Source organism: Eptatretus burgeri, chromosome 5 (assembly GCF_056783735.1).
Source record: "Eptatretus burgeri isolate ZD-2024b chromosome 5, Ebu_testis_v1, whole genome shotgun sequence".
Classification (NCBI taxonomy): Eukaryota; Metazoa; Chordata; class Myxini; order Myxiniformes; family Myxinidae; genus Eptatretus; species Eptatretus burgeri.
The window spans coordinates 94121258-94134489 of record NC_140965.1 but is presented as its reverse complement, the minus strand read 5'-3'; the positions used below and the strand labels follow the sequence as shown (position 1 = coordinate 94134489).

Here is a 13232-nt window from a genome sequence, read left to right as displayed (position 1 = left end):
ATACAGTGAGGAGAACAAGTATTTGATACACTGCCGATTTTGCAGGTTTTCCCACTTAAAAAGCACGTAGAGGTCTGTAATTTTTATCATAGGTACACTTCAACTGTGAAAGACGGAATCTAAAACAAAAATCCTGAAAATCACAGTGTATGATTTTTAAATAATTAATTTGCATTTTATTGCATGAAATAAGTGTTTGATCACCTACCAACCAGTAAGAATTCCGGCTATCACAAACCTGGTAGTTTTGTCTTTAAAAAGCCCTCCCATTCTCCACTCATTACCTGTATTAACTGCACCTGTTTGAACTCGTTATCTGCAAAAAAGACAGCTATCTACACTCAATCAATCAGACTCCAACCTCTCCACAATGGGCAAGACCAGAGAGCTGTCTCAGGACATCAGGGACAAAATTGGAGACTTGCACAAGGCTGGGATGGGCTAGAGGACAATAGGCAAGCAGCTTGGTGAGAGGGCAACAACTGTTGGTGCAATTATTAGAAAATGGAAGAAGTTCAAGATAACAGTCATTCTCCCTCGGTCTGGGGCTCCATGCAAGATCTCACCTCGTGGAGCCTCAATGATCATGAAAAAGGTGAGGGATCAGCCCAGAACTACACGTCAGGACCTGGTCAATGACTGGAAGAGAGCTGGGACCACAGTATCAAAGAAAACCATAAGTAACACACTACGCCGTCATGGCTTAATATCCTGCAGCGCACGCAAGGTCCCTCTGCTCAAGCCAGCGCATGTCCAGGCCCGTCTGAAGTTTGGCAATGACCATCTGGATGATCCAGAGGAGGAATGGGAGAAGGTCATGTGGTCTGATGAGACCAAAATAGAGCTTTTGGGTTTAAACTCCACTTGCCGTGCTTGATGGAAGAAGAAGGTTGAGTACAACCCCAAGAACACCATCCCAACCCTGAAGCATGGAGGTGGAAATATCGTTCTTTGGGGATGCTTTTCTGCAAAGGGGACAGGAAGACTGCACCGTATTGAGGGGAGGATGGATGGGGCCATGTATCGCGAGATCTTGGCCAACAACCTCCTTCCCTCAACAAGAGCATTGAAGATGGGGCATGGCTGGTTCTTCCAGCATGAAAACAACCCGAAACACACAGCCAGGGCAACTAAGGAGTGGCTCCGTAAGAAGCATCTCAAGGTCCTGGAGTGGCCGAGCCAGTCTCCAGACCTGAACGCAATAGAAAATCTTTGGAGGGAGCTGAAAGTCTGTGTTGCCCAGCGACAGCCCTGAAACCTGAAGGATCTGGAGAAGATCTGTATGGAAGAGTGGGCCAAAATCCCTGCTGCAGTCTGTGCAAACCTGGTTGAGAACTATAGGAAATGTCTGATCTCTGTAATTGCAAACAAAGGTTTCTGTACCAAATATTAAGTTCTGTTTTTCTGATGTATGAAATACTTATTTCATGCAATAAAATGCAAATTAATTATTTAAAAATCATACAATGTGATTTTCAGGATTTTTGTTTGAGATTCCGTCTTTCACAGTTGAAGTGTACCTATGATAAAAATTACAGACCTCTATGTGCTTTGTTAGTGGGAAAACCTGCAAAATCGGCAGTGTATCAAATATTTGTTCTCCCCACTGTATATATATATATATATATATATATATATATATATATATATATATATATATATATATATATATATATATTTACAGTTCTCGGAACCATATGCATACAACATACAGGTGTCCCAAGTCAGTTATTCCATTAAGTATATGTGTGGACAGATTCCTTCCTTGTGTTTCGTGGGAAAATTAAAGGGGTGCGTTGCAATGTTTTTTTCGTTAGATTAATCAATCTTTATATCCCCACTCCATTTCATTGCAAAGGCAAATCCACGACAACCCACGGTACCCTCTGCCTGCTTGCCCCTCCTCTTGCTTGCTACTCTCGCTTGGGCTGAACAACCGCGTGTTCACCGACTCGCCTAACCGGCGACTCGCTGTCCACGGCAAAATCCTCTCACAGTAGTTCCTTTTTGGCGAGTCCACACGTGTGGAGGGGGCAGGCTTCCCGGTATGGCCGAAATTCCGCCCAGAAAGGGCGGACCCATGGAAGCCCCGTCCAATCAAGGTGGACAGTGACGTCAGCTTCACCAAGGCCCCTCCCTGCTGAGGGAGATGGATAAATTACGACACCATCCTCAGGGTCGTGTGCTTGGAGTTCAGAGAGTTCGTGGAGTGCTGAGACAGTTCGTTCTGTGCTGGAGTCTTGAGTTCTTTGGGGGTCTGGAAAAGAAGCGAAACTGCAACAGACGCTTGGAAGCCCGAATCCTGTCCCAGACCAGGATCGTTTAAAGAAAGATCTGTGGAGGATCCAAGGAGTTCTTTTGGGGTCGTTCGTTGAGAGTGAGAGAGAGAGAGTGAGAGACCCAAAAACTCAGCCTCATCATGGGAGATACCCAATGATGCTGGCTGCCTTGGATTCCACACACACACACACACACACGAACTCCACACGTGCGGCTGAGGGCCAAGCTGCGTGACCATTTTCAGGTGCCGCACCACGGAGCATTCCTTTCCCTGGAACTCAGGTACCGAGAACTGCGACCTCAACTTCCTCCCTGGCTACAAAAGTCCTTTGCCTTCAACTGGGTTTATTTTGTCCGAGTGTGTGTCTGAGTGTGTGGCACCGTCTTTAAGTAGAATTGCACAAGTGTTTTTCTTTGATCATTGTAAATCTTGCCTGTTTTATTCCCATGCAAGTCTGCTCTGTGTCTGCTTTATAAGTTGCTGTAAAATTGTTGCACTACATCTTTCTCGCATCTTCCCCTGCATAACATCCCCAGTAAACCTGTTACCTGTACCACATAACTTTCCTCGCTTTATTGTAAATAAATTATTGCAGAAATGTTCCCAGTTCGTTTTCGTCTTTTCCTTCATTGGTCCAGCATGGTTCGGATCTGAGGTTAGCCGGGTCTTTATCCCCGATATTCTGTTCATCCAAGCCGGTACATTCTTGGCGGGTCCGCTCGGCTGCATCCAAACCGGAAAGGTAGTTGGTAGTTGGTAGAGTGATCCGGTTCGGGCAAGATGTACCGGAGTGGTTCCCTGGTAGACGACACCGAGTGGTCAATTAGGTAAATTGGTTCAAGCCAAAAAGACCATACGCTACGTGGTGGAGGTATTGGCGTCTAGGGTCGGTTAAGCGACCTGCCGCCTCACGGAATTATCCGTGAGCGACGGCCTACAATTCTGGGAGTCTGGTGGGAGGCGACGTAACTTCCCCCACCTCGCGGTCGTTCTCGCCAACGGTCCGCAGCCCGCAACAATATGTATATATGTGTATATATGTATGTATATATATATATATATATATATGTATATATATATATATATATATATATATATATATATATATATATATATGTATATATATATATATGTATATATATATATATGTATATATATATATGTATATATATATATATGTATATATATATATATGTATATATATATATGTATATATATATATATGTATATATATATATATATATGTATATATATATATATGTATATATATATATGTATATATATATATATGTATATATATATATATATATATATATATATATATATATATATATATGTATATATATATATGTATATATATATATATATATATATATATATATATATATATATATATATATATATATATATATATATATATATATATATATATATATATATATATATATATATATATATATATATATATATATATATATATATATATATATATATATATATATATATATATGTATATATATATATATATATGTATATATATATATATATATATGTATATATATATATATATATATGTATATATATATATATATATATATATATATATATTGTGTGTGTGTGTATATATGTATATCTTCTTCTTCCTCTTTCGGCTTGCTCCCGTTAGGGATCGCCACAGCGGATCAACTGTCTCCATTTTGCTCTATCCTCCACATCTTCCATTGACACTCCAACCACCCGCATGTCCGCCCTCACCGTATCCATGAACCTCTTCTTTGGCCTTGCTCTTCTCCTCCTGCCTGGCGGCTCCATCTTCAACATCCTTCTCCCGATATACTCTGCTTCCCTCCTGTGCACATGTCCAAACCATCTCAATCTCACCTCTCTCACTTTGTCTCCAAACCGTCCTACCTGCGCTGTCCCTCTAATATACTCATTTCTTATCCTATCCATCCTCGTCACTCCCAACGAGAATCGCAGCATCTTTAACTCTGCCACCTCCAACTCCGCTTCCTGTCTTTTTGTCAGCGCCACCGCCTCCAAACCATACAACATAGCTGGTCTCACTACCGTCTTATATACTTTCCCCTTCACTCTTGCAGCTACCCTTCTGTCACAAATCACTCCTGCAACTCTTCTCCACCCACTCCATCCTGCCTGCACTCTCTTTTTCACTTCTCTCCCACACTCTCCGTTACTTTGGACAGTTGATCCCAAGTATTTAAACCAATCCACCTTCCCCACCTCAACTCCTTGCAACCGCACCATATCACCACCCTCCCTCTCATTTATGCACATGTACTCCGTCTTACTCCGACTGACTATCATTCCCCTTCTCTCCAGTGCGTACCTCCACCTCTCGAGGCTCGCCTCAGCCTGCTCCCTACTCTCCCTACATGATGTCATCCGCGAACATCATAGTCCATGGGGACTCCAGTCTGATCTCGTCGGTCAACCTGTCCATCACCATTGCAAACAGGAAATGTGTGTATATATATATATATATATATATATATATATATATATATATATATATATATATATATATATATACAGCTCTGGAAAAAATCAAGAGACCACTGCAAAATTATCAGTTTTTCTGGTTTTACTATTTATAGGTATGTGTTTGAGTAAAATGAACATTTTTGTTTTATTCTATAAACTACTGACAACATTTCTCCCAAATTCCGAATAAAAATATTGACATTTAGAGCATTTATTTGCAGAAAATGACAACTGGTCAAAATAACAACAAAGATTCAGTGTTTTCAGACGTCAAATAATACTGTTACGGAAATGGCCCTTATTATACTACTAAATATAGGATTAGCTCAGATCCCCCATTAATTGCATGTATAGTTAGGTTGTTTGGTAAAATGGACGTTATATGTGTGTCGGGAGGTGTAAGAGGCTGTATTATTGTTGTGCGGTGGTGGTGGAACAAGAGGTCCCTCTTCTTCTTCCCCATCCCGGACGATAAGCCCCGCCCAGTCGGCTGGGAGGGTGTGGCCAAGGGGAGCAGGTGGAGCTAAGGGGAGGAGTTTGTCGGTTTCGCCAAGAGAAGGCATGCTCATGTAACAGGAGAGCAAGCGAAGACCTCGTGAACAACTTCAGTTTGGCAGAAGTGCAAAACTGTAGTCGCTGAGGAAGGCATGCTCGTGTGTCGAAGGAGCGAAAGAGAGAAAAACAAAGGCGTGCTCGTGTGTCGAAGGAGCGAACGGGAGAGCAAGCGAAGACCTCGTGAACAACTTCAGTTTGGCAGACGTGCAAAACTGCAGTCGGTTGAGAGGGTGCTCATGTGTCGAAGCGAGCGAACGAAGGCTTTGGAGAAAAGAGTATTGTGTGTGGAAAACAAGTCGGGTTTTCGAGGCATGCTCGGAGTGGCTTCGAAGCGAGAGAAACGAAGGCTTCGTGAAAAGGTTGAGTTTTGAGAAACGGCAGTCGGCTTTGAGAGGCTGCCTGCAAGTCGAGTCTGTCCTTTTGGACAGTGGGAGAGGTGGCCTGCACGTCGAGTTGACGATCGACTCGTATGGGGCAGTGATCGACAGGTTCGGCCTGCGTCTGGCTGCGGAGCCTCCGCACTTACTCACCTAACGGCTCGACACGTTTGTGGATCCGCCTGCGGAGCTCGGCACCTCAATTTGGGCCTTGTCTGGTGAACGGGCCAGGCCTGGATTTGTATGCTGGACCTTGAGGGAGATCAGCTGAGGCCCATTGTCGACCTTACGCGGGATCAGAGCGCGTGGAGACCACGTGCGGTGCGAAGGGGGCAAAAGGAGGACGAGCTCTATTTCGCCACGCTGCGCGTGCGAGCTGAAGCTCGAATCCGTGGACATCCGCCTGTTGCGAGCGACATTCGTGCTTTTGACAATGTCCTCTCTTCCATGAAACATCACCAAGTACTCTGTCTTGTCTTGCATGCATGCTGTCTGTCTGTCTTTCCTTGTCTGCACGTTGTTTAAGGCATATATCGGTAGCGACCCCCTTGAAACTTGTAGTCCGTGGTTCTCCAGTTAAGAACGGGTTGAGGAGTGTTAATAAAAACATTGTCGTGAATTTTGCTTGTGTTGTGCTCCCCGATGTTACCCAATAAATTTGGTTAATTTGTATGAAGTTGCCGCTATGGATTAATTTGTGTCGTGTCGAGGAATGATCCGTTCGATTGGCATATAAAACCAAAAATGGTTACAGACTGGCAGAAAATGCTTGGCATGTGACAAAACCAGTCTGTAACCAGGGGTTCTATTTCCCCAATTGGCAAGGTATAAGGATTACTTTGGTATCGCGATTGAAGACGCGTGATCCGAGGCCTGTGCTGAGCCGGCCAGCGTTATAAACCCTGGAGACGGTGGTGGTGAGGGTGGCGCCTCGGACCGGGTGAGAATCCCGCCACCCCGGATCCACAACAATACAAACAAAACAAGTTCATATTCATTTTTAAACAACACAATACTAATGTTTTAACTTGGGAAGAGTTCAGAAATCAATATTCTGTGGAATAACCCTGATTTTCAATCACAGCTTTCATGTGTCTTTGCATGCTCTCCACCAGTCTTTCACATTGCTGTTGGATGACTTTATGCCACTCCTGGTGCAAAAATTCAAGCAGCTCTGCTTTGTTTGATGGCTTGTGACCATCCATATTCCTCTTGATCACATTCCAAAGATTTTCAATGGGGTTCAGGTCTGGAGATTGGGCTGGCCATGACAGGGTCTTGATCTGATGGTCCTCCATCCACACCTTCATTGACCTGGCTGTGTGGCATGGAGCATTGTCCTGCTGGAAAAACCAATCCTCAGAGTTGGGGAACATTGTCAGAGCAGAAGGAAGCAAGTGTTCTTCCAGGACAACCTTGTACTTGGCTTGATTCATGAGTCCTTTACAAAGACAAATCTGCCCTATTCCAGCCTTGCTGAAGCACCCCCAGATCATCACTGATCCTCCACCAAATTTCACAGTGGGTGCGAGACACTGTGCCTTGTCGGCCTCTCCAGGTCACCGTCTAACCAGTAGACAGCCAGGTGTTGGAAAAAGTTGAAAATTGGACTCATCAGAGAAGATGACCTTACTCCAGTCCTTTACGGTTCAATCCTTATGGTGTTTTGCAAACCTCAGCCTGGCTCTTCTTTGCTTCTCATTGATGAAGGGCTTTTTTCTTGCTTTGCACGACTTCAGCCCTGCCCCTAGGAGCCTGTTTCGAACCGTCCTTGCCGTGCACTTCACCCCAGCTGCCGTTTGCCATTCTTTTTGTAGGTCACTTGATGTCATCCTACTGTTATTTAGTGACATTCAAATGAGTTGGCGGTCATCCCGGTCAGTGGAAAGTCGTTTTCGCCCTCTGCCAGTCTGTAGCTTTGTTGTCCCCAATATCTGCTGCTTGACCTTGTTCTTATGAACCGCCGTCTGAAATTTTAAGGATGGAAGCAAAGTGACGCTCACTGTATCCCTCTGCCAGAAAAGCCAGAATTGAACCCTTCTTTTCCTCACTCAAAACTTTTCTTTTCAACTCTTTTGGCATGGTCAATAGTTATTTTTTTGATTCCAATTACTTTTGAGGTACTCCGAGCACTGTTTTTGCCATCCAGCTGGTCCTATTGCAAGAGGATAGTGATGACCACAGCAGTGGTTTTTATATACCACAAGACCACGAGGGGTGTGCTACCTCAAGTTCCCACTAGACTCTCCGGAATCGCAGGTCGACGCACACGAATAACTTTGTGATTAGGCAGGTTGCTAATCGACCGTGAACGCCAATAACTCGACCACGTGACTTGGGGTCCTCCGTCTAATGAATAGTTTCCCGAAAGGTCACGTGATCTAATTGTTGCCGGGGGACATGCCCATTGCCCACGGGATGCACTTGCTCAAACGGGATCACCATACCAGATCAGCTGCAGCTGAGCGGGACTTCCAAGCACGTACCGGCTCAGAAACAGATCGTTGGTGAATAACGTCCCGGCGAAATTAGGGTGTGAACCATGCTCGACCAATGGAGGAAAACACAAAAACGAGATGGGAACATTTCGAAACAAAGCATATATTTACAATCAAGCGAGGAAAAGTATGTGGCACAGTGAAATGGGTTTATTTGTTTGTGCAGTAGGGATAGCAAGGAATTTGTGGGATGCGGCAAAGGAAAGCAATCTTACAAAACAGACACAGAGCAGAGTTATCCCGTTATAACTTCTACAATCTTAACTTAAACGAGGATAGGCGCCATATCTCTCTCTCTCTCTCTCTCTCTCTCTCTCTCTCTCTCTCTCTCTCTCTCTCTCTCTCTCTCTCTCTCTCTCTCTCTCTCTCTCTCTCTCTCTCTCTCTCTCTCTCTCTCTCTCTCTCTCTCTCTCTCTCACTGTCTGTCTCTCTCTCTCTCTCTCTCTCTCTCTCTCTCTCTCTCTCTCTCTCTCTCTCTCTCTCTCTCTCACTGTCTGTCTCTCTCTCACTCTCACTGTCTCTCTCACTCTCTCACTCACTCTCTCACACTCTCTCACACTCTCACACTCTCTCACACTCTCTCACACTCTCACACTCTCTCACTCTCTCTCACTCTCTCTCACACTCTCTCACACTCTCTCACACTCTCTCACACTCTCACACACTCTCACACACTCTCACACACTCTCACACACTCTCACACACTCTCACACACTCTCACACACTCTCACACACTCTCACACACGGAGGTACATGCTCCACAAACAGACCTTTACACAGCGAGGTTAGGGATTTTCACCTCACGCATCTAATTTCCCCCTCTGTCTATCCCGTCTTCTTTGGACGCACAAAGAGCATCATTGCTGACTCGCAATCCCATTTTCCTCTGACACGACACAGCACTCTCCACATTGCACCACACCACACTACCCACTCCCACACTTTAGACACCACCAGTATTCCTCCCACCGACCTCTCCCTAAGTGTCTGGGTTGCGTTTGTCTGCCAACTGCGCCAGGTATTGCGCCAGGCAGTTTATCTCTCTGGGCTATATCTAATCTTTCGTGTGTGTGTGTGTGTGTGTGTGTGTGTGTGTGTGTGTGTCAGTGTGTCTCCTCCATAACTCCAAAACCATAAAAGCTCGCAGACTGAAACTTTGCAAGCATACTAACAAAATTCCAAGGAAGCGGAAGAGTGAAAATTGGGTGTTTGGGTAATTAAAACACCCCTTTTGAAGATAATTAATGGCCTTATTTAATTATATCCTTCATCAGGCGATCCTTGGCTCTCCGAGTCTAAAGGTGTTTCCTGGGTAACCTCGCTGGGGTCTGAAGCCGCCATGTTTTTTGGCCTGCTCAACCATGCTTTGACTTGGAACAGGCCGCAACGATTTCTTAATGTTAAAGTTTTTTTTCACTTTCCTCACTCATATTGAATGCCTGTTCATCAAAGCTATGAATCGTTGTGTTCATCACTTTTGTAAGTACTATGGTTTTCAAATTAGGAGTTTGGAGTGATTTTATGCATTATATGATACAATTTTCCACGATATACTCTCACGGATTAATTAAAGTATATTATCGAAATATTAGCTCAGTTTTGAGGATCAGATATCGTCAGGACTAAATAAGTGTCTAAATCTGTTGTGACATCTGATAATGTAAAGAAATCATGAGTCTTATAACTAAGCCGATATACCTATTTACTTTAAGCAAGCAAGGCTATGTTCTCTCCTTCTCCATACAAACAAAAGAAAATGTAAAATTTCCACAAACTTAAACTTATCTTTTTCTCCTGTTTGGAGAATTATATTGAGTGGACAATTTTTTTTTAGGAACGTAACAAAATTAACCAGCTTCATTGAGCTGTATGATTGAATGCATTCACTGCAAGACCTCGTGCCCTGTCCCCAAGAGGGACTGCCTATTCATAGCGTCTGCCAGATTTTTTTTGCTATACTTTCGGAGGTTTTGTGAGGTGCTCTACAAAGATTCAAAGCAAATCTGGTGAAAAATGGACGTTAAAAAAAAGTTATAATGTTTGCGTGGACTCCTAACCAATGTACCACGTGACACGTGCACAGACAAGCAGGCAACATGGCGTATTTTCTGCAATGTTTATTTCACGGGTGATTGAACTTTGCGATGTCTCCAGTGTTGTTCTGCATTAAGCTGCAACTCTTCTGTGGATGAAGTCATTTTATTTCATTAATTGCTGCATGTGAGGCAAAGACGGGTTTTAAAGTTAAACGGGTCCTTTATGGTATGCAGCAACATCCTGGACAACTGTTCCTTATCAACCATTTAATTGAAGTGCTTGCATGAGTGCTTAAGCCACTTGCTGAGTGCCCATTGTTGACAACGGTACTGCGCTACGTCATTCTGAATGAATCGTTCACACACTGCGGACGCTTTTGCCACGCCACGTCATTCAGAGTGAGTGGTTCGTGCTCCATCACCTTGAGCGAGTGGTTCATGCAATAACACCCAATTTCTGAGCAGTTTGCAATGTTAACATAATTTCTAAATTACCGAGCCAATTTTTTTTTTACACCCATCGCATGCAGCTGTTAAGAAAGAATAATGTTTGTGAATGTATGCCTGAAATGTCTCTAAAAATGCAACGTTGTTTTTCGGTGAAAGCTACTCAAGGTTTCTGGGTTGTATACAGTAACTACTAGAGTTGGTAATCACACCAACTCCAACCTGCCAAATCCTGAAAAATTGCCAATATTGGCAATTTTTCAAAACAAACACTGCAAGACAAACAAGGCAAGTCACGTAAGCAGTGCCTGTCTCCAGACGGTGTTTGTCTCCGGATGTATCCGAGCAGTGTTTGTGTCCAGACGGCTTGGCTCTTGATGTGTCCGGTGGATTTTGTCTCCGGACGTTTCAAGGCGGTGTTTGTCTCCAGGCCGTGTTTATAGTATAACCGGTAGAAAATGGATTTCATACATTATTTTGTTTCCATCTTCACTGTTATTCTATGCAGAATCATTTTTATGAGACAGTATGAATCATAATGCTTCACCACACGTCTGCCTTCCCTTCCTCTCACCTCACACTGTCTTCCCTTGCCCCAACCCTCCTCGACCCCCACCCCTCTTCGCTTCCCCTCCACCTCTTCAGTCTCCCCACTCTCTCCCCCACCTCTCTCTCCCTCTTCCCCCCTCTTTTTCTCCCTCCTCCCTTTAGTATTCCTGTCAGCGAAGCAACGGGTGGTGTTTGCTCATATATATATATATATATGTGTGTGTGTGTGTGTGTATATATATATATATATATATATATATATATATATATATATATATATATATCTTCTTCTTCTTCTTTCGGCTGCTCCCGTTAGGGGTCGCCACAGCGGATCATCCGTATGATCCGCATAGTGATTTGGCACATGTTTTACGCCGGATGCCCTTCCTGACGCAACCCTGGTCACCTCTTACGACACAGGGATATGGTACACCTATTTTAACCAGGGTATACACCGGCCCAGTACACTGGTACTCATTTCGCCGACCTCGGAAGGATGACAGGCTGAGTCAACCCCCTGGTGTATTAATTCAGTGGCCCAACGGGGCTTGAACTCAGGACCTTTTGGATCCCAAACCGCTGCCCTAACCACTGTGCCAACACCAGGCATATATATATATATATATATATATATATATATATATATATATATATATATATATATATATATATATATATATATATATATATATATATATATATATATATATATATATATATATATATATATATATATATATATATATATATATATATAAAGTTAATCCTGTTGTGCATTCTTAACATCTAAAATCTAAATGGACCCATTTTCACTCTTCGAGCCCTTGTTTGGTTACTTGTCATTATTCTCAATGGCGTCATTCACCTTGTATAAAACGTGTGGCATAATTCAAAGTAGAGTTTGAGGAGAACACTGGTTTTTAGCTTTTTCAGGTTTTCCTTCTTATCATCCCTGTTTTGATGTCCTCACACGGACGGTGAAAATCTCTTGGTTTTTTTTCCCCCTTCGTGATCAAGTTTAATGTGACTCAACGTGCTTGTTAAATGATTTTCTTAATATTTGTGGTTATGCTAAAAGTTGAGTTGTGTTTTTTTGCACACTTGGAGGTTCACCATGACTCCTTTGTTTCATTGAAGATGAATGTAACGTTACACAGTATATTTCCTTCTTGTTTATTTTATGATATATATATATTTTTTTTTTTTTAAACTGTTACCACCTTGCAGTCGTGTCTCGGCCGGAACCCAGAAGCATTTCGGCCAAAGATTGGGAAGGGGAAAGAAGGCGAGGCAGAACGTCGACACAATAAGGGATGTCACTGCAAGCGCTCTGGCTGCCTCAAAAACTATTGTGAATGTTATGAGGTGCGAATCCATAACACAACACCCTAACTTCTTATTCTCTCAATTATTCACTGTACATCAGCCATCGAATATTGTTTTGTTTGTAAATAATAATTTTTTCTAAGCTGCTGTTTCCCCCTCTCACATCACCTTATCCGCTTCCCTTGACTTAGGCAAAAATAATGTGTTCGAGCATGTGCAAGTGTGTGGGTTGTAAGAACATGGAAGATAGCCAAGAAAGGAAGACCCTGATGCATCTCGCAGATGCTGCGGAAGTCCGGGTTCAGCAGCAGGCAGCTGCACGCACCAAACTGTCACAGATCTCTGATCTACCAGCCCGCACGCCACATATTCCTGGAACCCAGAGGTTTGTTCCCTATTCTGGCTATTTTTATTGATTCTACTCTTACTTATACATTTGTTCGAGACAATGTATTACGACTTGCATTTTCAGCCTTCGTAGCAGATTTACATTTCCCTTTATATGTATGACAGTCTACTATTTCTACTTTAACAGCACCGATTATTTCCTCTTCCTTGGCGGGTCCACTGAGAAAAAGTTTTTGGCAGGTCTTTCACGAGTCTGCTGGCCAGGCCTGGCATTGAACTGGAGGTGGCAGGAAATTGGAATTTGACCAGA

At 43.2% G+C, this 13232-nt stretch overlaps 1 protein-coding gene across 8 annotated transcripts in view; it reads left to right on the top strand.

Annotated features, from left to right (window-relative positions):
• The window catches only part of LIN54 (lin-54 DREAM MuvB core complex component), a 100040-nt gene that overhangs the window by 75829 nt on the left and 10979 nt on the right, over positions 1-13232 (top strand). For all 8 annotated transcript variants that reach the window (XM_085882941.1, XM_085882938.1, XM_085882936.1 and 5 more), the window contains exons 13-14: positions 12476-12613; positions 12766-12959. In XM_085882941.1, the coding sequence (XP_085739067.1) occupies positions 12476-12613; positions 12766-12959 (332 nt within the window). The remainder of the gene's footprint in view (positions 1-12475; positions 12614-12765; positions 12960-13232) is intronic.